Consider the following 24,324-nt stretch of genomic DNA (forward strand, 5'->3'; position numbering starts at 1 on the left):
TTCCGGCTGTTAGGTAGTGTGAACAGGTATACTCCCAGAGAACGGCAGACATGGCTCCAGTGCCCAGAGCTTCACCATGCACTCAGCCTCAGTTTCCCTGTCTGTAGAATGGGGTAACTGCACGCCCTGCACTAGTCCTGGGCGTCACTTGAGGAAATGCACCTGTCCTGTGTCAACACATCTAAGCGTCTGTGCCCCTCATGGGCCCAGCTCACCATCGTCACAGAGAAGTAGGGCGGCCAAGGCTGGCTGGGGCTCCTGTGTCGCTGGAGTGCAGGTGTCCACAAACACTTGTAAATCTGAGGGCTGTGTCAGTACCTGAGTCAGTCCCTGCCGTTCTCAGAATCAGGCCTTTAAATGATGCAGAGATGGACATAGAGAGCAGTGTGCTAGTCTACTCTTGGGGGACCCTCTGGGCCAGAGAGCAGGTCTCCTGCCAGGGTTGGGACCCTCGCCAGCCTGTCCTCACTGGAGTGCTGGCAGGCTCCCCAACCCCAAGAAGAGGGGCTTAGCCCTCAGCAGTTGTCACTGAGTCAGCAGGCTTGGGTTCTGACCAGCAGCTCGGCCTTCCGGGTGCCCTGGGTCTGCCCTTGTCATTGAAGAGGTGGGAGTTCCCAGGGGATGTGGAGGTTGGGGCTGCTCCCTCCGCCCCAGCACTTGCAGTGATGGAGGGCAGGCGGATGGTCTGAGTGCTTATTCCATGTGGGGCCATCTCTCACTGCCCATCTCTCCACAGCCCTGCTCTACAAGCCTGTGGACCGGGTGACGCGCAGCACACTGGTCCTGCATGTGAGTCGCTCCACCCTGACCTTCTCACCCTGGGGTTCTTGGCTTCTGCTGTACTAGGGCTGACGCTGGTGTCTGTCAGTTTTGCCCACCTGCTCCCTTTTCTGCCACACACCTTTATTAAGGATGCAGAATTGGGTGCCTCTGCCACCCAGGGGCTCACGGATGATGGAGAGGGGAACAGAGCAGCCTCTCCAGTTGTCCTGGGTGCTCTTGTAGGGGTGGGCACAGGGAGAGAGCATGGCATCCCACATGGAAAGGGCCTCACTATCAAGCTGGGGACATGGACAGCATGTGCCTTCCAGCCCAAAGGAGTGACCACTGCCTCCCAGCCTGGGGAAAGGGCGCATGGGGAGGCCCTGCCTCGGTGGGGCTGCCCCTGAAGGCAGTGAGGAGTCACTGAAGGGCTTGGCTTCATACTGAGAAGCAAAACCAGAAAACAAAAATGGCCCCAAAAATCCTCATGCCCAGGTGGCTCTGTTCATATGTATTTAGAGCAGGTTGTACATGCATATTGTTTCTTAATTTACAACCAAGTCGCAGAAGTGTGTGAAGTTTTCGTTTCCTTTCCTGCTTCCTCCCCACAAAGGAGCCGCCACCACAAGGATTCTTTATGCGCGTGCCGCACACGTGAACATCTTTCTTAGCACACAGAAGGTGTCATGATGTACATATCATTCCACACCTTGCCTTTTTTCCCCTTAACATCATACCACGGAGATTGTCCCACTTTGGCCCAAACAGCTCTGCCTTGTTCTTTTTTAAGCTGCATAGCATTCCATCGAATGGATGTTTCATAATTTCTTACCATCCTCCAATTAAGAATTATTGGATGGAGGGAGATGAGGTGGAATTTGCGGTTTGGAAGGCTCTTGTGGGTGACCCATTGGAGTCCCACAGACCCTCTATCCTGTTCCCTCACCGTGATTAGCCCAGGCCTGCATACCCGAGCATCCTGGCAGAGAGAAGCCTGAGCTGCCCAGGAGCAGTTGCGGGGGGCTGACCTGTGACGCCCAACACAAGAGCCTTCTTCTGCACTTGTTTCGTCTCTCCAGATTCTCTGTAGATAGGATTCGGGAGCTAAGGGGATTTTGTTTCTCTGAACCAGGGAGCTATTGACCTTGAGCACGAATTACATGCGTTCCTAGTAGAGACAGAGTCAGTATTCCCATCTCCATTCCAAAGAGGCTCAGACTCTTATCTAAAGGAGGGGGAGCCAGGAAGGCCCAGGGCTTTCCCCTGTTCTTGCATGGACCCCTGGTCCTGGACTGAGACCCATACTGCCCCCTAGGGGACATGCTGCAATGTCTGGAGACAGTTTTGATGGTCACAACTGCAGACGAGGAGGTGCTACTGGCATCTAGTGGGTAGAGGCCGGGATGGTGCTAAACATCCCAGAGTGCACAGGACAGCCCGCCCCTCAAAGAATTATCCAGCCCAGAATGTCGCCGGTGCTGAGGTGGAGAAAGCCTGCCCTAGAGCCTTGGAACGGGAGCCGCTTCTGCAGTGTGCAACGAGCACGGGCTTGTGGGAGTGCCATTAGGACCTGCTTCCAGAATGGCACTTGTATAAGCACTGTCTGAAAAGCCCCAAGCGCAGGTGGTCGCGAGAGGTGGTGGTGACACTTGGGGAGCTGGTGGCCCTGGGTTACGCCCAGTGTGTGTCTGCGGTTTGCACACTGTGGTGGATCCCAGGGCCTGCTCCATCTAACTCCAGTCCTTTCTCCTGGGCAGGACCTGCTGAAGCACACTCCTTGCAGCCACCCTGACCACCCGCTGCTGCAAGATGCCCTCCGCATCTCGCAGAACTTCCTGTCCAGCATCAACGAGGAGATCACACCCCGCCGGCAGTCCATGACGGTGAAGAAGGGAGAGGTGAGTGTGGCCAGGGGTGGTCTGGGTTTGCGCAGTCTGTCTGCACCAGGGGACTCAGGGCCCCTCTGTGGTCCTTAGCAGACTGTCCCTGGACAGTAACACAGGAAACACGTTCCCTTTTGGGGTCCTTGATCCTGGCTGGGTAAAACCCAGTCCTGTGTGCAGAGCATCAGGCTGGAGTTCCCGGGGTGTGTGCCTCACTTAGCCACTTCTTTCCATCGTGGCGGGTTATGTCCAGGGCACCCCTTTTGTTCCCAAACCCTTGCCAGTGCGAGGTCCCCAGTGAGGAGAATGGCATTTTGTCTGCCTGGAAGCACTTAGTTCCTCCTGAGGGTTCTTGCCTTAAAAGACAGTTGTCGAGGGCCAGCCCAGGGGCACAGTGGTTACTTTCACACGTTCTGCTTCGGTGGCCCAGGGTTCTTCAGTTCAGGTCCCAGCCTCAGATCTGCACCCTATTTGTCAAGCCACGCTGTGGCAGGTGTCCCACATATAAAGTAGAGGAAGATGGGCACAGATGTTAGCTCAGGGCCAGTCTTCCTCAGCAAAAAAGGAGGATTGGCAGCGGATGTTAGCTCAGGGCTAATCTTCCTCAAAAAAAAATTTTTTTAAAAAGACGGTTGTCAGTAGATTTAAGGATTTAAAAGGGGGAAGAAGGGGAGGTGTGTGTGGCTTGTATTTGTGCCAGGAGGAGGGCTCAAACGTGGGCTCAGTGTCTTCAGCCAGGAAGCTTCTCCTCCCCCTCTCCCCTGCCACCTCACTGACAGCCATCCCTCGGCTTCATCTCCCTGTATGTCATTGATTAAAGAGTGCAGAACAAAGGGGCTCAGAACACGCTGACCCGGCCCGGTGGCCTCTGACTCTGCCTGGGAGGGGCCCAGCGTGGAGCCGGCAGGTGCCGTGGTGCCAGGCAGCATGTAATGAGACAGCAGAGGTGTCCCAGTAGGGGAGCCAGCATCTAGCATAAACATCTCTTGTCGGAAGCAGCACCGAGGCGACAGGTGCTGGCAGGCGGCCTCTGGGGTCTCATGCAGGGGCCAAGCGGAATGACCGGGCAGGACATGGGCTGGTAGTGAACCTGACTGGAGCTGCCCCTGAGAGCCGCTTCCTCCTCTTTCTTCCAGTTCGTTTGCCAGGTGCTCTGCACTGAGGGCATATCTGCCCAGCATCGGGGTTTGTTTCTCTCCCACCCTGGGCTGGCAGACAGGCCGCTTCCGGCCCCGTCCTCTGTACACCTCTTCGGGAAGTGGTACCCTGAGTGCTGAGTGGGAAGCTCCCACGTACCCAGAGTCTTGTCAGGCTTGACCGTGTGTGAGAGGTTTGGTCAAGTTTCTTCTGCTGGGCTGGCTCAGGAGGGGCTGTGTAGGAGGGAGCCGTCGCCTCCACTCTGCTCTCTGGGTTTGTCCAGGCCCCAGAGCCAGGCCGACTCCGTGATCAGACCACGGCATCACTGTAGGCTCACACAGCAGGCAGCCTGGACCACACTGCTTCTCCTCCCTGGCCTGTTCTTCATCTCTACAGCAGGGTGGGAACACAGCCCCACCACACTGAGTGCCAGGGCACCCAAAGGGGCACGATTTGTGGAAAGAACCCCACCGGCTGGCAAACAGGAGCAGTCCTGGCCGTCTGTGTTAGCTCCTCAGCAGTCTCTGAGCTCGCTGAAGACAGGAGTGGGCTCCCAGCACCTCCAGGGGCTCCACACCCGGTTGTCTGATGGCTGGAACCTGCGAGAGATGGCGTTCAGATCTCGATTCCTGGAGCAGCCACAGGGCCCTGGCCCACCCCACCCCTGGCTCAGGGACACTGAAGGAGAGCAAAGCTTTGGCCTCCTCGTCGGCAGTTCACCCAGACCTAACCGGATGTGAGGTTTGCTTCTGCCAAGACTCTTTATACCCAGTGGGTTCGTACCCAACTCACCCTTCCTCCTGGGATGCCTGCTCTTTCTCTTTTGCTGGCTGTTCTGTAACGAGAGCACTGACCTCCTGGGAAGCAAATTGTGAGTTCTTTTCCCCTTGGCTTTTCCTATGGTATGTCTCCGACTGCCGTTTAGGATCCCTGGAGAGAAACGCCTTCTTGATCTTCCGATCGTTGGAAGCAGCTGCCTTAGGGAATGGAGGAAAATCAGATGTTGCCTAGGAGTTGGCAGCCTGGCCCTTGTCCCTATGTCTGTCATCACAGGCCTCCTTCCATGCGGCCCCACAGTCGAGGTCTCGGGGTGACCGAGCAGGAAGCGTGTAGGGGCTAGGCGCTTCACAAGGGCAGGCGCTTTTATCTGTGCCCAGCCCACCTCCCGCCAGCGTCTGGCCTTGTTGGCCTCAGTGATATTTGCTCAGGGAGAGGGATGACGGGTACCTCAGCTGCAGTGGGGGAGGAGGGCCGTTGACCTCTGAAAGGTCGTGAGCGTGACTTGCACAAGCCTTCATTCAGACTTGTCCGTCTGGTACAGGGTAAGGGAGGTGGCGGCTAGACCAGGATGACAGACGGATACCCGCACTTGTGTCCCCACCTGCTGGCTGTTCCAGGGGCAGACGTCACTGATCAATCAGGCACTGACAGCCTGAGCTTCCTCCTCAGCATACCCTTCCAGGCTGCCCAAGCTGATTTGCAGTCCCTGATGCAATATAAAGGATGCCAGATGGGTAGTCCCCAACCCAGGTTCCGTCCTACCCACTGCTTACCAGCAGTATTGATTTGGTGACACCCTTTTTCTTTGCAGGGTGTCCATACTCTCTGAGAGCAGTGACTCAGGGCATGGGGCCTCTCCACCGGGTCGTTGTGAGGCTGAAAAGGTTTACGAGCTGGGAGGGACTGTATGAAAGCGAGGGGCGATGACTCCCCCGTGTGGACACCATCTGTGTTGGAGGTGGCCAGAGCGCCTTCTGCATCAGCAGCTGGGAGAGAACGTACAGGTCTCCAGAAGGGTGTGAGCTGTAGGCTGCTTCCTCTTACAGTTTACAGCTGCGGAGGGGCTGACTTGGGAGATACCTATTTTTTCCATGTGCCCATCTCTAAATTTGGTGTCTAACATTGAATATCAAATTTCCAAAGGGAGAGAGGATCTGTGCTTCTGAGTTCTCCTGACAACTCCGTGAGTTCAGAGATGTTCCCATTTCACAGGTGAGGAGACCATGGCTCAGGTTGTTTGAGTGACTTGCCCATGGTCACATAGCCACTAAGTAGCTAAACCAAGATGTGAGGCCAGGTGTCTCCTGACACTTGCGTGTACTCCCAGGTATGTTATGATTTGGGTCCCTCTCACCCCCCACCATCTGACAGGACTGTCCACCCCTCCTCTTGTCTCTGCATAGAGAGCTGCCTGGAGGTAGGTGGTTGTAGGAGCAGGATGTGCTCCTTTTGCCTGGGCACACTACCCAAGTCTTAGGCATTGGGTGGAGCCACATACCCTGCTTCTCCTCCTGGGAGAACTGGGGGGCAGAGGAGGGGGCCTCCGTTTCTAGCTCCCCTGGCAGTTTGATAGGGAGAGGACGGGCGCCTCCATTGGCCTGGGCATTTGTAGGCGTTCCACAGTCGCTGCTGGCCTCCTGGGAGGTGGCACGTCCCCACCTGCTCAGCCTGGGTTAGGGTGTTGTGGAGAGGCCCGGGTGTGGGCCCTGGGTAGGGCCAACAGCCCCCGACCCCCACCCCCCACTGTGGCTCCTATAATTTCATCATCCTCTGCAGCCAATTCCCACAGCTCCAGAAGAGTGGCTTTGGACAGTGTTACAGGTGGCTCCCTGACACTGAACTGTGACCGGCAGCATCCTGGCCCTGGCTCCTCTGTGGGCTGTGAGCAGCACGTGCTGCCCATGAGGACACCCTTCTCAGCCTCTCAGGAACCTCTCAAGGAATCCTGCAGGCACATTTTCCTGCCAGGCCTGGGTCCTGTGGGCTTGTGGGTGGGTGCTCGTTCATTTAGCTGAATTGACTTTGCAGTTAGATGCCCAGATCCCCACTGCTGGGCGAGTTCCCCACGTGGCTTCCTGTCTGTCTGCTCCAAGCTGTGTGCTTTGTGCTGCATAGAATCCCCAGCTCAGGCTCGGAGGCGAACAGGATAATCCTGTTTGTATGTTTTGTTTCCCAAGAGCCAGCCATATCTGGGAGCCATTCTTTGCTGGCGATTCTGGAGGCCCCTCATAGAAGAAGAAGGCAGGCAGACAGACTGAACAGAAGCTGCTGAGAAGTGTCACTGGTGCCAGGCTGAGGCTGAGAGGTGGTGAGGTTCACGTGGAGGAGACAGGCGGCCTTTCGGTTTGAGGATTAGCGTTGCAGGGTCCAGACTCTGGTGGGAGTGAAGACAGGGCAGGGACTGGGGTCCCCAGCCTCACCAGATACCAGCTTGCTCAACTGTGGGATGGGGGTGGGCCTAGAGCATGTGATGTTCACTGTTTCAAAGATGTCCACCATCTGGGGTCCATTAGGTCTACCTTCTGAGTCCCCAGTAAGACGCTGAAGGAAGCCTTGGCAGGTGGAAGTCAGAAAGACTGAAGCCATGAGGGTGGCCAGTGCCCCGCATCTAGGCTTTTTCTTGGCCCTTCGTAAATATTTGCAGGTGGAGCTTGGCTTCTCACCTCTCTGGGCCCAGGTTCTGATTCTTCCAGATTCTCACTTCTCTCAGCCTTTCCTTCTCCGTGGAGCGGGATCCTCCTGCCGGTGACGGTTCTGCCCAGTGAGATGAGATGTTTCGTGTAACGCCCTCTCCGCACGGGGCCCAGCGCCTAGAAGGGGCTCAGTGAATGTTACTGCTGTGAATTGGCAGTGTGCTTCCCAGGCCCACCCCATCCTGCACCCTGCAGGTCCCTTCTGGGCCACCTCATGCTCTTTAACTTCCTCTCCCTGATGTGTTGTCTTGTGATGTGTCTCTCCAAGGCATGGGAAATGAGAGACTTTCTCGGGAACCAGGGAGTGGAAGTTTGCTCTGCCAGGAGGCCAAGTAGCCAGGTGCTGAGAGCTTGAGAACAGGCAAGAGGGAGGGAGGGAGGGACGGGCAAGACCCTCAGCATCATGCTTGGCTGCAGGTATGTGGGGCCTGGTTGGGGACCCTCATTCTTCCACCTCTGAACCTCCAGAACCCACCAAGTCACCTCACACCCAGGACTGCTCCAGTGGGAGCATCAGCCAGGCCACCACACTCGGCCAGCTCTCCTGGGGTGCAGGCCTTGCTCTGGGGGCAGGGGAGTGGGGGCTGGGGCTGCTGGCCTCCTCCAGGGCTAGATGGTGCCGAATCTAGCCCATGCTTAGAGCAAAGCCAGGGCCCACCCGTGACCGGCAGCTGATGCCTCCACCTTGGTCTTGGCCTCAGCCACCTTCCTTCTTCTCTCAGCCTCAACCTGAGCCATCCTTCGTGACTTCCTGGTCTCGCCTGGCAAGGCCCTGCTGATTTGTTTATCATCACACTCCAGTGTCTGTGCCTGAGGAAGCTTTTCAGCACCCACCGTGGAACCACAGTCTCTGGGGTCTTTGTGTGCGTGTCTTAGTCTGTTTGGGCTGCTGTAAAATGCCACTGGTTGAGGGGCTTAAACAGCAGCCGTTCATGTCTCCTGGTTCTGGAGGGCGGAACTTGGAGACCAGGGTGCCGCGTGCTCAGGTTCTGCCAAGGGCCTGCCTCCTGGCTGCAGACGACCGTCTTCTCACCCTGTGCTCATGTGGCCTCTCCTCGCTGCCTGCGTGCGGAGAGAGAGGTCTGTGGCTTCCTCTTCTTCTAGGGGCGCCAGTCCCATCACGGGGTTCCACCCTCATGACCTCATCTAAACCTAATCGCCGGAAGGGCCTGCGTGCAGATAGCGTCAGGGCTGAGAGTGGGCTTCAACATCGGAACTTGTGGGGACACAGGCAGTCAGCCCGTAACGATGTGACTCTTCCTGGGGAGGCTCTGGATGGGCTCTACCTGTGGCAGGGGTGCTGTTGCCCGGGCGTCAGGGTCCGGCAGCCTCTCCAGATACCTCACTCACTGGGAGGGCAGCCCCTCACGAGGCCTTGCGCAGACTCGCTGTTGGACCTCCGTTCACTGCCTCTTCTTTTCGTCTGTCTGTCCTCCTCTGGATCATCTACCCTTAGCCGCTCTCCTCTTTCCTGAAACGGTGTCTGTGCAGAGATGGATTTGTTGCTGGTTTTCACTAGGTGCTGTTTCAGCAGCAGGATCCTTCCTCCTCCTGGGCTTCAGTCTGGGCTCTGAGCAGGGCTGACCCCAGGCCCCGGCCAGCCAACCTCCTGAGCCACGAAGGAAGCCTGTGCCCAGGGGTCGGGGCCAAGACTGTGGGTCAGGGTGGGACCACCAGCCTTGAGAATCTGTGCCCCAGGCCTGGAGGGCTGGGGGTGTGGATAGACACACCCTGCCAGGGTCCAGGCTCCCTCATGGATTTGCCAGTGTTGCGGTTGGGGGCCCTGTTTACCTGGGGCTGGGAGGCCCCTCCCGCCCACTTGCTGGATGTTTTGTGTTTGGGCGTCCTTCAAGACCCCAGGGTGGACTTGGGGTTCAGCAGCAAACCCAGCTCCTCCTCGGGAGGGAGGGCAACTGTGACACAATGGGAGAGCTCGTGGTGAAAGAGCCTTACACTCAGAGGACAGCCACTGCTGTCCACCACCTGCACTGCAAGGAGCTGGCAGTGACATGCACTGACTCTCACGTTCCTCGTGTGACTGGGACACAGCAGGGGTGGTGACACTGGCTAGAAAGTGTCAGGGCGCTCACAGCTTTGGGACATCTCTAAGAAAGATGAGGGCCTGCACGGGCAGGGGTGCGTGGGGAGGAGCCAGGTGACTGAGTCCGCCGTCAGAGCCTCCCAGGGCTGCAGTCCCAGTCCCGGGGGGCCCTGTGTCCTCTCAACGTGGCAGGGCAGGTGTGTGGGCTACCACAAGTGCCAGGGTAACGCTTGGTGACCTCGTGGAGATGAAGGTGGTGGGACTTCAAATGAGCCTGTGAGGGGCAGGACCTGGCAGGGACAGAGGGTGGGCCAGCTGGGGACTAGGGGATGTTGAGTGCTTGGGTCTCTGGGCATTTCTGACCTGCCAGCAGAGGGACGAGTCCACTTCTGAGCTGGGCGGAGGGGGCCCTCTGCTGGTCATGGCCAGAAGCTCAGCCTCTTTGGAGAAAGGAGGGCCGTCTCCCCATGTTTCCGGCTCTCACAGACATCTCTTGGTCTCCGCCTCCTGGGCTGGAAGACCCTCAGCTATGTGCCTGCTGAGGACGCATCCATCCATTCATTCCTCGAGGACCTCAGTGTCTCAGGACCCTTCCCTGACCTTCTCCCCACACAGTCAGGCCTGCCCCGAGGTCTCCAGCCGTGTATTTCCAGGTGCACGTACTTTCTTGCTTCCTCTGGGTGCCAGTGCCAGGCAGGCCATCTGCCCAGGGCAGGCTGGCTGAGGGTGAGTGACGATGAGTCAGGGCCTTGGCACACCGGCAGCCTTCCAGCCCTTCCACTTATGGTCTTGTAGACACCAGCTGCTCTTAAGTCATCAGCTCCCCTGAGCCAGGGGCTGGCTGGCCATTGTGCACCAAGCTGTGTATGACAGTGACGTGCAGCCTTAGCGCCCAGGAGTGCTAAGGGGCCCAGCTCAGGCTGCACTTGCTTCTGAGGGGCCCTGCTGCCCCCAGCTACTGCAGAGTATGAGAGCGTTCAGGGCGGCCGGGGTTCCCCGAGAAGACTCTCAGGATGCAGTTGGTGGCAGAGCCGGGTACACAGACCTGCCGAGGGCTTGAGGAGATGGGGATGAGCGTGCCTCCTACTGGGGAGATGCTGTGGCTCTTTGCCCACTCTGGTGTATGTACCTGAGCCTCGGACCCTTCCCTGGCCATCACAGTGAGGAGCAGGGAGTCACCCTCTCCGGGGGGCCTTCCCTGAGGGCAGGCTTGCCGGGTGCCCGCTAAGCACTTGGTCTCTCTCCCCTGGGCTTGTGAGCTCTGAGGGCAGACCGCTGAGCATTACTGCCTGCTCATTCACTGTGTTGCGTGGGACAGCTCATGGACCTCTCTGAGGCTCAGGTTTCTCGTCTGTGAAATGGGCATGTGGACTGGCCTGCAAGGTGTTGTGGGGATTACATCAGATGGTCAGGCCATGTGCTTGTGCAGCACGCCAAGACCGTGCATGGGGAGGCTCACCATGTCAGCCTCTCATTCTGTCCCTGTGTCCTTGTCATAGCACGGCACTGACTCGGATAAGATGCCAGGCCTGTTTGTCAGATGAATTACAACTTGCTTCCATGTGCCCATTCAGCAACCCCTGGAGCCAGCGGGACCGTCCCTTGGCTTTCAGATGAAGCACCCAAGTGCAGAGGCACAGGGCTAGCTTGGGGCTAGTGCCTCCCGTTCCCCTGCTCAGTCTGGGTCTGGTGAGCCCGGGGAAGGCTGCCTTGGAGTCTGTTCCTTGGCTCAAGCTGCCTACCTCAGGGTGCAGGTGTCTGAGTGGGCATCAGAGGTGTAACCCCTTGTGGAACCCTGCCCATCGGTGGGCACTGGACTCAGGAGCACTAGAATGCAGGGTCCCAGCTATGGGCCCCCCGCCTGGCTTCCCACTGCCCCCCGAACCAAGCCCTGACCTTACCATGACCGCCAGGCTGCCCCCTTCTCGGAGTGCTCCAGGCCCACCTCCTCTACAGTCACTGCCCAGTCCATGCCCAGAACACCAAGCTCTCCTCGCCACGGTTGCCGCGGGCCTGAGTGTGACTGTCCCCTCCTTTTACATGGCTGGCCTCTTGCCCATTCTGGGTCTCCAGTGCTTGTCCTGGAGAGGCATGGGCCCTGCTTAGGGGGGTTCTCGCACCGTCATTTTCACAGCAGACCACTGATTTGGCTGTAACACACCCTCCCTGGCCTCCAGCCCGGTAGCCAGTACCCCGTCCGCTCGCGCTCTTCACAGGCCGAGCACACAGGAGGAAACACAGAGGAATGTGTGTGGCGTGCGTGTTTGCAGGCTGAGGAGATGGAGGGAACGCTTGGACAGTGGGTCTGAGGGTCGGAGTGGGGAGCCAAGGCCCACAGGCCTGATCTGGACCGCGCCCTGACGAGAGCCCTGTTCCGCCCGCCCGCAGCACCGGCAGCTGCTGAAGGACAGCTTCATGGTGGAGCTGGTGGAGGGGGCCCGCAAGCTGCGCCACGTCTTCCTGTTCACCGACCTGCTTCTCTGCACCAAGCTCAAGAAGCAGAGCGGAGGGTGAGTGACCAAGCGGACCTCGTCCTGGCGGGAGGGGACGGTTTCTCTGGGGGACACAGGGTCAGTTTCATATATGGAGGAAGCCTAGGTTTTTATTCCTTTCGATTTCAGCCAACAATAACTCTGGCCAGGTCACTCTCTTTAAGCTACGTTCTGTTTCCAGCTGGACATGATGCCAGGCTCAAGGTCAGAGGTCATCATTAACAACCTGGAGACATCCTGGGTCAGGGTTAGTGACCCAGCTGTTAACTCCTACAGTGAAGGGGAAACCTATGACTTGATGAACTATTGGAGGACTCTCATGTGGTGACCTGTCCAGGAAGAACGAGAGATAGGTCCAGGGCTACAGGATCTGGCGCAATTCAGGGGGTTTGGTGGGGAGGATAGATAGAGGGCGGCCACCCCTCCCTTGCCCATGGCAGACATCACAAGATGAGCACCGAACTTTGTTTCCCCAAGCCTGGTGATAGCTTCTAAGTTATTCTCAGCATAGGCCTGCAGGCCCCCCCAACACTCCCTCCTCCCAGTGATCAGACCACCCAGATTGCACAGGCTGGAGTGCAGAAAAGAAGGTCACACTGGGAAGAACCAGGCCCGGGCTCTTCCCCCATTCTGCCATTGCCGTGCTGAGCAAGTTTAATCAGTCAACTCAGACTAGAGCCTCGGTTTCTCTTCTGTCAAGGCAGGGGATTACACTGGTCCCATCTGCAGTCCCGGGGGTCACCGCAGTCACGTCCTGACTGTCACTGGCAGTCTCCATGTGCTCCCATATCAGAAGCCTGTGAGCCGCCGCCATGGTCAGCACAGGATAGTGTGGATCAGGGCTTGTCAGACCCCTTTGGCCTGAGTCATGTGTGTGGAGTGCTTGTTCCCAGGGGTCACTGAGGCTGGGTCGCCAGTGTCTGCCGGTGGCCTCATGCCAGCCTGTCACATGGACCATGAGCTGGGTTTTAAGGCCAGGTAAACTGTGCATGGCCACAAACTTAGGGTTCTCTGGCTTTTGAAAGCAGTGAGGTCAGCAAAGGAAGGCAGTCGATGTATCAGTGTGCTCCTTCTCCCCCCAGCAAAACCCAGCAGTACGACTGCAAGTGGTACATCCCGCTCACGGATCTCAGTTTCCAGACGGTGGACGAGTCGGAGGCAGCGCCCAACATCCCGCTGGTGCTGGATGAGGAGCTGGAGGCCATGAAGATCAAGATCTCGCAGATCAAGAGTGACATCCAGAGAGAGAAGGTGGGGCCGGCTCCGTGTAAGTGAGGCCGGGCTCTGCAGTGAGTGGGCAGCACGCCTCGCACACAGGCTGGTGGACAAGCTCTGCCGAGTGTCTGGCCCCTCTTCGGGGATCCCTGTGAGCCTTCAGAGTACTGGGCATCCCTGTCAGACTTGGAGCCAGGAGATGGGGTGGGGTTGCCCTGATGGGGACCAAGTCCCAGGTGGGGGAGCAGCCCCTGCAGGTGTTCTGGACTGCCCCAGACAGGCCCCTGGTTGTTTCTGGAGAGGTTTAGAAGACTAGAAACGGTGAGGATGAGCCCCTCACCTGTAGGGTCAGCCCAGGCCAGAGGAGGTGCAATCTGGAGACCACAGATCCTTAGAAAATTGGGTCCTTAGAAAATTGGGCCTCGGCAGGACAGGGCCCCTCCTCAGCCCTCGCCCACCTGCGCGGCCTGCTGCACCGCACACCAGCAGTCGAGGAGAGTGCGGGGAGCTCCAAGACCACGCAAACTCCAGGTTGTTTTTCTTAGGTCTGTCTGGACAGGCCTGTGGGCTCCATGGCAGTGTCCCGAGGCAGAGGGCAAGCGGGGCTGTCACTGCACTCATCCCCGTCGTGCCTTCCTCTAGCGGCAGGCGGTGCCGTCTCCTTCCCGGGGTGGAGGGCTGCGACGGGGAGGCACACAGCACAGGGCAGCCCCTGGGGATGCATCACGCCCTCCATCAAGACCCTGACAAACACTTCTGGAGGCTGATGCTAAAATGTGGTCAGATCCAGGACGGGGGGTCCTCACAGTCACAAAGGCCCCCTGGACAGTGTCCAAGTTCGGAGAAATTAAAAGAAGGGAGGTTTATAAAGAACTCTCCTGTCTGCCCCCGTGAGAGGAAGGATGTAATTGCTTCAAGAAAGGATGACCGAGCACGTCCAGCAGCCTGCGCTGGGCCTAACCCTGTAGCCAGCGTGGCTGACCGAGGCCCTGCTCCATGCTGAGCACCAGCCAGGGTTCCTGCCCTCTGCAGGCTGTGCATCCAGGGCTGTGGGGACGGGCTGAGTGGGAACAGGTAGCGCTGGGCCCTAGAGTGGAAACGTGACCTTGCGGCCTCTCTCCGCAGAGAGCGAACAAGGGCAGCAAGGCCATCGAGAGGCTGAAGAAGAAGCTGTCGGAGCAGGAATCACTGCTCCTGCTCATGTCTCCCAGCATGGCCTTCAGGGTGCACAGCCGTAACGGCAAGGTGAGTGCCCTTGCTCTACTCCACCGGCCCTCTCTCTACTCCCCGAGGCAGACCCTCCTGGCTCCTGTCCGTCTGGAATCCCTCTGTGCTACAGCCAAGACCTGCCAGCCTGCCCATGTGGTGGCTGTGGTCCCCAACTACCGTGTGGCCTTTGCAGTGGCAGCCCGCGTCCTCTGGAGGGCATTCTGCACTGAGAGAGGCTCGTCCAGCGTGGCACACAGGCACACGGGCCTCTCTGCCTGGTTCTTCAGGCTGTGTAGCCGCCAGGTTGAGTGGCAGCTGGCTCTGCCCCACAGCTAGCGGGTGGCAGAGACTACACGGTGTCTAAGTAGGGCCAGCAGGGAAACTCGCGGGTTTGTGCAGCCCTGGCCCTTGGTAAGGGCTTGCTCTCCGGGGACCTCTCCTGAGTCTGGCTCCTGCTGCCATCTGTAGCCTGGGCCTGTCCCACGCCCATGCCATGGGCATCACACAGCCTGTGTATGTGTGTCACCGTGCTGCTGGGCTCTGCAGGACCCTCGGCTCTGGGTCACGGCTCAGGGCGTGTGGGTGGGACGCAGGTGGTCTGGAGGCGTCAGCCCTCACCTGTGCAGGTCCCACCCGGTAACTTCCTCCATGGCCCTAAGCCCTGACACATCATGCCCTGACCCAGGCCATCCAGGTAGGGGACTTGTGCCCGAGGCCGGCCTGCACAGGGCATAGGAGCTGTGGCCCGAAGCCCAGCTGGCAGGAAGGGCAGAGAGTGCCAGCAGGAACAAGCCGTGCTGTGAACACACCTGGCCAGGAGGCTGCTGCTGGCAGGACAGAGGTGTTCTGCCTTGGAGGGGTGCGCCGCAGGACTGCACGGGGACAGACGAGGAACAGCGCCCTGGGCCTGCTGGACGCCAAGTTGGCTGGGCCGGAGATAACTGGGGTGTGTTCTCCCCGCCCCCCAGAGTTACACATTCCTGATTTCATCCGACTACGAGCGCGCCGAGTGGAGGGAGAACATCCGGGAGCAGCAGAAGAAGTGTAAGTGGCCTCTGCATGGAGAGGACTCGGCTTGGGAGCATCAGGGCTGGAGTGTCATCAATTCCTGTGGTTTCAGACTTTCCTCTTCCAAGGGGCTGGGCTGTGGGACTCTTTTATCCAAGTAAGATGTTATCTGGAGCTCTAATTTAGAAAATAAATTGGAGAGGAGCCGTCCTGGTAGAGCCCCATGCCCTCTGCTGTCCCCCGCATCTGGGGGACGTGCCCTTTGACCTCCCCTGTGAACCTCTCTCCTCCCCCCAGCCTTCCCTGAATTCCTCGCCTGCCTCTTGAACCTCCCTACCCTGACCTCTGCCTGCCCCTGGGGCCCCCTGCACCCCTTGGGCCTGCCACACACATAGCCCTCCCCCCCACCCTGCCCCCAGGCCTTCCTCACACACCAGCAGGTGCTGATCCAAGGGGACCCTCGGCTAGGCAGCCACACTGTGCTGGCCCCACTCCCCTATATAAGTGACCGGCCCTCCCACTCTCGGGACACCACACTCACTCCGCTCTGGGACAGCCCTTCTCTGGCCACCTCCCTCTGTTCGCAGTTCTTTCCCTCTCCTCAGCTCGGAGCTGCCCCTGTCCTGCCTAGTGGCCTTCAGGGGTGGGAACCCCAAGTCCTGGGCCTGCAGCTGCCTGGTGCCCTCCTCTGCCCCTCAGCTGTGTGGTTTGGGCTTCCTGAGCCACCCTTGCTGAGAGGTCCCCACATGCGCCCTGTGTGCCCTGTTCCTCTTGCAGGGGGCGCCGGGCTAAGCACTGTGTCCCAAGTGGGTCGGGGGCTCCACTGCCTTTGTCCTGTCCTGAGGTCCCATCCCACGGGGCTTGTCATTCATGCCTGTGTTGGGCCACATCTTCGGCCAAAGTGCCCCTGCATCCGGGGGACGAGGCACTCCTGGCAGCTCTGATGGCAGTACCTGTGGCTCTGCCCACGTCCCAGGGTCTCCTGTTATGACCAAGGGACCCAGCCATTTGCAACATGGCAGCATCTGTTCCCTGCTCAGTGTTGTTCCAGAAATAAGCCCCTTTTCCTCACCTGGTGGAGACATAGGGGCCTGTGTTAGCAGAATAGGGGGCAGAGCTGTGCTAGGAGTCTGCTGGGGGGACCCCACAGGAACATGCTCCAGGTCGCCCTCAGAACTGCCTTGTGGCTCTGCTGAGGTGGCAGGCCGACTCCTGTGTTTATAAGAGCAATGCTAAGATTCCTCCCTCCCTCTGAGCCCAGCCTGGGCCCTTTGGGGCCATCCCTTGCTCTTCGGATTACCAGCTTCTCCCCTGGGAGCAGATTGCCCCATCCTGAGCCACCACCGCCCCTGCTGTGCCTTCTCACCAAGGTGTGATGAGGGCCCGGTGGGTCAGAGAATGCCCCCTGGGTGTCCTAGGTCTGAGGAGCCGTGCAGACTGGCCGGTTGGTGCACCTGTGTTCCACCCTTTCAGGTTTCAAAAGCTTCTCCCTGACATCCGTGGAGCTGCAGATGCTAACCAACTCGTGTGTCAAACTTCAGACTGTCCACTGCATTCCGCTGACCATCAACAAAGAAGGTGGGCCGTCCTCCAGGGGGCCACTGTCCCTTTCTGCTGTTACCACTGTCCTTGGGACCAGTGGCTTTTCATTCCAAAGGAATGTGTGTGCTGCTTAGGGCCTGCTGGCCTCTCCCAGGAGTGGACAGGACGGGTCAGGGGTGGCCTCTCCCAGGAGTGGATGGCATAGGTCAGGGGTGGCCTCTCCCGGGAGTGGATGGGTCGGGTCAGGGGTGGCCTCTCCCGGGAGTGGACAGATCGGGTCAGGGGTGGCCTCTCCTGGGAATCGATGGGATGGGTTAGGGGTGGCCTCTCCTGGGTTGCCTCCGCTGAGTGGTTGAGAAGATGCTAAGTTCTGTCCCCGGTCACGAGACACTCCTCAAACGCCCTGTGCTCTGAGTCAGGTCCAGCCCCCTGTGCTCAGCCCTCCCCTCAGTCCGGTGCTTCCCGCCCACACCTTTGGTTGTGCTGCATTTTTATTCACTTTTGCACACACTCATGCACACTCAGTCACACAGGTATGTTCTTGTGCACACTCATGCACACACCATCCATGTCACGTGCTACCCTGACCCCTCTCCTGTCCTGGGAACCCTATCACGTGTCCTCTTGGTCACTGGTCTGCCTGTGTCATGAGCCCAGCTCCATCCTAAGGTCCCCGAGACAGAGGCCACCGTGGATGTGCTTCTGGCTTGTGACATCTTGCCCCCTGCTGAGCAAATGGCAGCCGTGCGGTGCCTCTTGAGTGTTGATTTTGAAGCAGGCCTGTCTGCTGCCTCCGTCTCCCAGGAGGACAGACGCTCAGCTCTCTGGTCTCTTGCACAGATGACGAATCTCCGGGGCTCTGCGGCTTCCTGAATGTTATCGTCCACTCTGCCACCGGCTTTAAGCAGAGTTCAAGTAAGTGGCTGGTTTGGAGAGGAAGGTGTCAGGACACTGAGCTGGAGGGTGTGGGGAACCAGGGACGGCTCAAATTACCATCAGGAGCCTTTGACCCCGGACCTCTGTAAGGTGCCTGTATTGGTTGATGCCTGCCACCCACGGGATATGGAGTTGTTTTCCTGGAGTGCATCCTGCCCTTTCCCATGCCGGTCTCAGTCCTTTGAGCTGGTGAGCTGCCCTCTGCAGATGGGTCCGATAATCACAGGGGCTGGAGTTTGCTACCGGCAGAACAGGCAGCCTGGGTTCCAAGCCCGGAGGGCCGTGGGCAGCAGCACCTTGACCCCAATCAGCACAGTAGATTTGGCTGCTCTGATGAGCTCAATGGATACCCTTTTCCTCTCTCCCCTCTGAGGGGGCCCCTACTGTCAGAGCTGTGAGGGCTGGTCGAATTTCAGTCCAGGTGCAGCACACACAAGCTCTCAGGGTCCCTCGTGGGAGGACATGGGGCAGGCCCCGTCCTGCTGACCTTTCCCACTGTTACTACAAAACAAGAAATCCCCAGCAGGCCACAGAACAGGAGAAGATACTTACAAACCATGTATATGTTGAGAAACTCGTATCCAGGATATATAGAGAACTCTTACACCTCAGTACGAAGACAACCCAAATAAATAATGAGCAAAAGATTTGGGGAGACACTTCACCAAAGAAATACAGATCGCTCATGAGCACACGAAACGCTGTTCGTCTTCATGGAGAGACGTAAATGAAAAGCACAGTGAGATACCACTTCATATCATACGCACTGGGACGGTGATAATGAAAAAGTGCTCAGTGACGAATGTTGGCCAGGATGTGAAGAAACTGGAACCCTCAGACATGGCTGGTGGAGATGTAAAGCGGTGCAGCCACCCTGGAAGACAGTTTCACAGTTTCTTCAAAAGTTAAACACTGGGGCCGGCCCAGTGGCGCAGCGGTTAAGTGCCCACGATCTGCTTTGGTGGCCCAGGGTTCATTGGTTCGGATCCTGGGTGCAGACATGGCACCCCTCAGCAAGCCATGCTGTGGCAGGCATCCCACATATAAAGTAGAGGAAGATGGGCATGGATGTTAGCTCAGGGCCAGTCTTCTTCAGCAAAAAGAGCAGGACTGACGGCAGATGTTAGCTCAGGGCTAATCTTCCTCAAAAAAAAAAAAAGTTAAACACCCCTCCCGTATGACCTAGCAACCCCACTCATAAGTATTTACTCAAGAGAAATGAAAAATATGTCCACAGAAGACTTGGAACGAACAATAAACAAAATGGTTCATCCATGCAGTGGAACACTGTTCGGCCTTAAAGAAAAGTGAGCTCCCGATACAGGCAACAACATGGATGAGCCTCGAAAAATTATGCTGAGCAAAAGACGCCAGATGCGAAAGACTACATACTGTATTTCCACGTGTGTGAAATTTCTAGAAAAGGCAAAATACGGAGACAGAAAGCCTGTTGGTGGTTGTCTGGGATTCTGATGGGAGGAGGCTTGACTACAAGTGACCCCAAGAGGACTTTTTGGGGTGAGCACAGTGTCCTGCAACAATGGTGGGGCTGCTGGCACAAGTGTTTAAATTTACTGAAAGGCCTCAAAGTTGCCATGGATGGATTGTATGGTATGCAAATTATACCTCCATAAGGCTGTAGCACATGTGTAATTGTTCTGCTGGGCCCCTGTCTCTTGGGCTGCCCTGTCCATGCTTGTGTTTCCGGGGTTCCATCTGGGCCTTCCTCCCTTGCTGCGTAAGCTCCCGCCTTCCTATTCCCGGGGGCCCTTCCATCAACAACGCAGATGACGCTGGAACTGCCTCTTAATCCCCACTTCTGTCTCCTGGCCTCCCTCTCCTACCTCTCCATTTGTCTCAACATCACACTCTAAGCTCCACATCCCCAAACTGAACCTAAACCTGTCACTTGTGGCCCCCAAATTTATTCCTCTTATTTTACGTCCTGTCCCAGGGAAGGGCGCCACCCTCCACCCGGTGGCCAGGCTAGAAACTGCTCTTCCTGTCAGTGAGATGCCTTTCTCTGTCCTTGGTGTTTATCGTCTCTGGCCACCTGCCACGCCCTCCATCCACCCCTGGTGGTGGCCCCCTCCCTGGTCCCTCCTGCCAGCCTCGGCCCCCCTCTCTCCCTCTGTGCCCACGACTCTCCCAGCACTGAACTGCCTTCAGTTCCCTGCTCTGGCCTGCAGCCCCTTTGTCCCTACTCTTTACCTGTAAAACTCTTACCGATGTCTGCACAGCTTGTAGGTTCCTCCCCTGCGCAACCCCCAGCTTCTCTCTGGGGTGCTTGTCCCCCTGGTGGTGATGGCCCATTCCCCTCTGCCCAGCCCGCCAGCCACAGGGGCCTGCTCACATAAGGGCGTTAGGCAGGTTTCGCCTGGGACCCAGGGAGCGAACGCTCTGAGAGATGCCAGCTCCCAGCTGCACTCCTGAGCCGGCTTGCTGTGTGAGGGCTGGTGCTCTTGCTGGCCTCATTTGCTGTCTTATTTAAAAAAGAAAACTAACGCCCTTTTTTCTGATATTGAAAATAACGCCTGCTCCTGTAGAAAATTCGGGTAATGTGGAAAGCAGGGTCACACTCTCCTGTCGCCCTCCGCAGACCTGTACTGCACCCTGGAGGTGGATTCCTTCGGGTATTTCGTGAATAAAGCCAAGACACGCGTCTACAGGGACACAGCTGAGCCAAACTGGAACGAGGTGAGGCCCTGCTTCCCGAGAGTCTGGCCAAGACGTTGTCCACTTGTCCACAGATAGTCTGCCGCCCCGCCCCGGGCTCCCTCCTCCACTGCTTCCCCTGGAGGCAATATCCCCAGCATTCCGGGAATCTCCTGGGGGAGGCGGAGCCATCTGAGAGATTTTATCTCCGAGTTCCTGAGAAGCCTGTCCCCTCCCTCCCCCTCACAAAGACACTTGGTGTTTACTTAGTAGATTTCCTTAGCGTTTTTTCCAAAGCTGGAATGACCTGGCACTCTCTGTTTCTGGAAGCCTGGGGCTCTCCCACTTCTCTGGAAGCGGGGCCTGGGTAGGGCCGCAGGCTGGCTCCCTGGGTCTCACTGGGCCGAGGGTCCTTTGGTTTGTCCCGGGGTGTTGGGTCTGTGGAGTCTGCTGCTCTCTTGCTCCACCTTGGAGAGCTCTGTGTGACCTGCTTACCTCTTGCCTTGAGCCGTTGGAATCAGGGGAATGACTGTAGAGCAGCTGGTCCTGACGAAGCCCCCAGATCCGAGAGGATGCCATCTCTCAGCATCTGGAGCAGCTGCAGCCCTCAAAGGCCTCATGCTTAAGGATGTGGGTGGAGGTAGCCAGGCTTCAGAGAGCTGCCACCTGCCTGCTCCCCTGCAGAGGAGGAAGCTACGACCCACAGGGCTGCCTGGTGCCCCTGCGTCTCCTTTCTTGGCATCTGCCACTCTCATCGTTAGACTTGCTGCCTCAGGAGGACTGGGACACGGGAGCCGATAGAATTACCTCGTTGTCCAGCCTGGGCGTCTCTGCAGAAGGGGCTAATGGCTGCTGTGACAAGGAGGGATCAGAGCCAGGTAGAGCCACGGAAGAAGGCTTTGCAGAGAGCGAGGGGGTGTGACTCCACAGAGGCAACGAGAGAGGGTTCTAGACAGCACTCAAAGGGTTCAGATGTGAGCCAGCAGTGGAGGCTCCAGAAACCGAGGTGTGGAGGATTCCAGAGCAGTGGGTCGCTTGGCAGCCACCCTCGCTGTACCTAGGGGTTATCCAGGGGGTCTTACGTGTTCCTGGCACAAGTACCTTCCCCACCCTCATTCAGGCTCAGAAATATCTGCTTTTTTCCCCCCTCCACCCTCCTCCATTTCCCCACCAAGAACCCATGCCGGCAGAAGCATTGATGGGAAATGCAGAACTTCCTGAAGCCGCCTTCAGGCGATGGAGGAGAGAGTTCACACGCCCCACAGCGGGCACCTTGAACGCCTGCTGCAGCAGTGCTCTCCTCCGAGGGCCCCTCTCTCCTGTATCACCTCCCCGGATCGATTATTTTTCCTTTCAAGTAGACTTTATTTGTAGAGTAGCTTTAAGTCCACAGCAAAATTGAGCAGAAAGGACAGAGATTTCCCATATACCCACCCCACCCCCGCCACAGCCTCCTCCACCATCAACACACCAGAGTGGGACATTTGTCATGATCAGGGAACCTACGTGGACACATCGTTATCACCCGAAGTCCATAGAATAGCTGCATTTGTAGCCAGCACCCCTAAATTCTGATGCGCTTGGCGTGGGGACTACCCTTTGAGATGCTGGCTTAAGGAGTTTAGGTTTGAGAGGCGTTCAGAGCTCTGGAAGCATCCAGGCTGGGCCATGGTGTGGTGCTCACAGAGAAGTAGCTTCTGGGGGTCTGCGTCCCAGGACTAAAGTGAGGACGGTCCTCCTGGGGCAGCGAGGAAGCTGTTTGTTGAGGAGCTGTGGTTCAGAGGGCCCCTTCGGCCCGTAGCACTGACGCCACATGCTTGGACCTGTCTGTTATCTGGGGACTTTCCTTCTTTTGGGGGCTGCAGGAGTTTGAGATCGAGCTGGAAGGCTCCCAGACCTTGAGGATACTGTGCTACGAAAAGTGTTACAACAAAACGAAGATTGCCAAGGAGGACGGCGAGACCACAGACAGGATCATGGGGAAGGGCCAGGTCCAGGTGAGGCTGCCGCTGTCCTGCCCCACCCTACCCCTGGTCATCGTCTACCTGCCTCTGGACCCGCTCACACCCCACCTCCAAATGCTCCATGTCCTTTCCCCGTTCGACACTCGGGGACACTGACATGGCCCGGCTTCGGGTGGGGTGTGCCTGGACTTGCAGAGTGAGGCAGGCCCAGCTCTGAAACATCCACTGTGGGAGGCCTGGGCTGGCGCCTTCACGGGTCCTTTCCTGCCCCCTCTGTCTGTCTGTCTGAGTGTCTGTTATGCCCCATCTTGCTCCCAAAGGAGTTTCAGTTCAACTTGTTTTTCCAGCCTGGGCCTCAGTTCCTCCTTGGCCTTAGGAGAACCCAAAGGCAAAACGGGGAGGTGGTTATGAGGCCACCTCTTCTTGGAAAAGTGCAGGAGTCTCAGAGTCTACCCCTGTCTTGTCCACTCTCTGGCTTCTAGACCCAGGTTCCAAGGGGCACAGCTGTATCCCTAAATGGGGTGGGCACAAGTCCTCCCAAAAGTTGGCATGAAAGCCCCCTGTGGGCCAAGAGTAAGTGCCCATACAGGAGCAGCGAGGGGTCCCCAGATCCTCATCCGGGCCCTCGGTCCTTCAGAAGCTTACCCAGCCCCTGGAAGCCCACCACCAGCTTTTGCACTTCTTGGCAGACAGGAGCTGCGCCACCTGTGGTGTTTCTTGTGGCCTCACCTGCACAGATCTGCTCCCCGATGGGAGAAAGCCCTAGTAGCTATTTGCTTTCCTTGCGGGGATCTTACCAGACCCAGCTAAGCACTTCCTCCCTGCCCTCCCCTGGAGGTGGGCACTGCCCCCCTCCTTGGTACCCTTGGACCCTTGGATGAGGCCTCCAGGGGGCGTGGGTCAGCTGTTCCACATGGCTGTGGGAGGACAGGGCTCTCCAAGAAGCCCCACCTCCCTTCCCTAAGGGCACGAAGTAAAAATCCTGTCGTGGTGAAATACTGAACTGAGAAATGATGGAGAGAGAGGATGACTGGCTCCTGACTAATTCATTGTCTTTGTGGCTGAGGGCCCACGTGCTTGTCATTCAGACCAGCAAGCACCCAGTTAGCGGCGGCTCCATGCCCTGCTCTGGTCCAGCAGGCTCTCGGGAGATGCATGCTGCTGTTTTCCCACCTTGGAAGCTTATTAGGGAACTCAGTGGCTCAGGGCCTCCGGGACCACGCCCCGCCCGTACCTTGAGACCAGGTCTGAAAGCAGAAATGCTCTTGTGACTGCCCTATTCCTGCCCCGAGACCCACCACCAGCAGACACCACCCGGGGGGTGCCCTCCCGGCCTTACAAAGACACAGGGAGAAGAAGCCGATGAAATCTTCCACAGCGATTACCTTACTAGGGGAGCAGGCCCAAGGCCTCTGTTGACCCCACAGACGGAACCTAGGGCTGGGCCCGTGAGGTAAGGGGGATCCAGGGAGTAAGGGAGACCAGCCTAGGGCGATGCTCCAGCGAGTCCACTAAGGTTTGGGGTGCATGTTGGGGAGCAGGGCCGCAGCCTTTCCTGTCACAAGGAAGGCAGGATCCTCAACCCCCCTCCGATGAGGATGGTCTGTGAAGGCCACTCCTGGTCCAAGGCCACTCGGGAGATGTCCTAGAGCTGCATCCTTCCTGTGACTTAGCTCTTGGGGGAGGAGGGGTTGGTTCCTCCTTGCTCCCAACCAGGCGCACATTCCATCCGGGCAGTTGGGGGGCCTTGGCAGAGCAGGGCTTCTGGATAGAAGAAGCAGAAGGGCAAGCCAGTGTTTATCAGTCATCCCACTTCTGGGATCCTGACCAGAATCTGTGACCAGCCAGGTGCCCGCATCCACCAGGGTTACCCCGTGTGAGCTTGGGGTGAGTCCCACCTTGACCGATGGGGCATTGCACGGGGGTGGCTCACACGCAAGATGCGGTGCCGCTGTACAACTCACGTGCTGACTCTCCATGGCATCCTTGAGATCCAGCCCCGCATTG

The 24,324-nt window shown here is 57.9% G+C and overlaps 1 protein-coding gene across 2 annotated transcripts in view; it reads left to right on the plus strand.

Moving 5' to 3' along the window:
• The window catches only part of BCR (BCR activator of RhoGEF and GTPase), a 123,363-nt gene that overhangs the window by 81,215 nt on the left and 17,824 nt on the right, over positions 1 to 24,324 (plus strand). For both annotated transcript variants that reach the window (XM_070628186.1, XM_070628187.1), the window contains 10 exons: positions 737 to 789; positions 2,520 to 2,660; positions 11,685 to 11,806; positions 12,871 to 13,039; positions 14,129 to 14,248; positions 15,181 to 15,256; positions 16,694 to 16,798; positions 17,603 to 17,677; positions 20,298 to 20,395; positions 22,219 to 22,350. In XM_070628186.1, coding sequence (XP_070484287.1) covers positions 737 to 789; positions 2,520 to 2,660; positions 11,685 to 11,806; positions 12,871 to 13,039; positions 14,129 to 14,248; positions 15,181 to 15,256; positions 16,694 to 16,798; positions 17,603 to 17,677; positions 20,298 to 20,395; positions 22,219 to 22,350 — 1,091 coding nt within the window. The remainder of the gene's footprint in view (positions 1 to 736; positions 790 to 2,519; positions 2,661 to 11,684; positions 11,807 to 12,870; positions 13,040 to 14,128; positions 14,249 to 15,180; positions 15,257 to 16,693; positions 16,799 to 17,602; positions 17,678 to 20,297; positions 20,396 to 22,218; positions 22,351 to 24,324) is intronic.

Source organism: Equus przewalskii, chromosome 7, assembly GCF_037783145.1.
Source record: "Equus przewalskii isolate Varuska chromosome 7, EquPr2, whole genome shotgun sequence".
In the NCBI taxonomy this organism is placed as follows: Eukaryota; Metazoa; Chordata; class Mammalia; order Perissodactyla; family Equidae; genus Equus; species Equus przewalskii.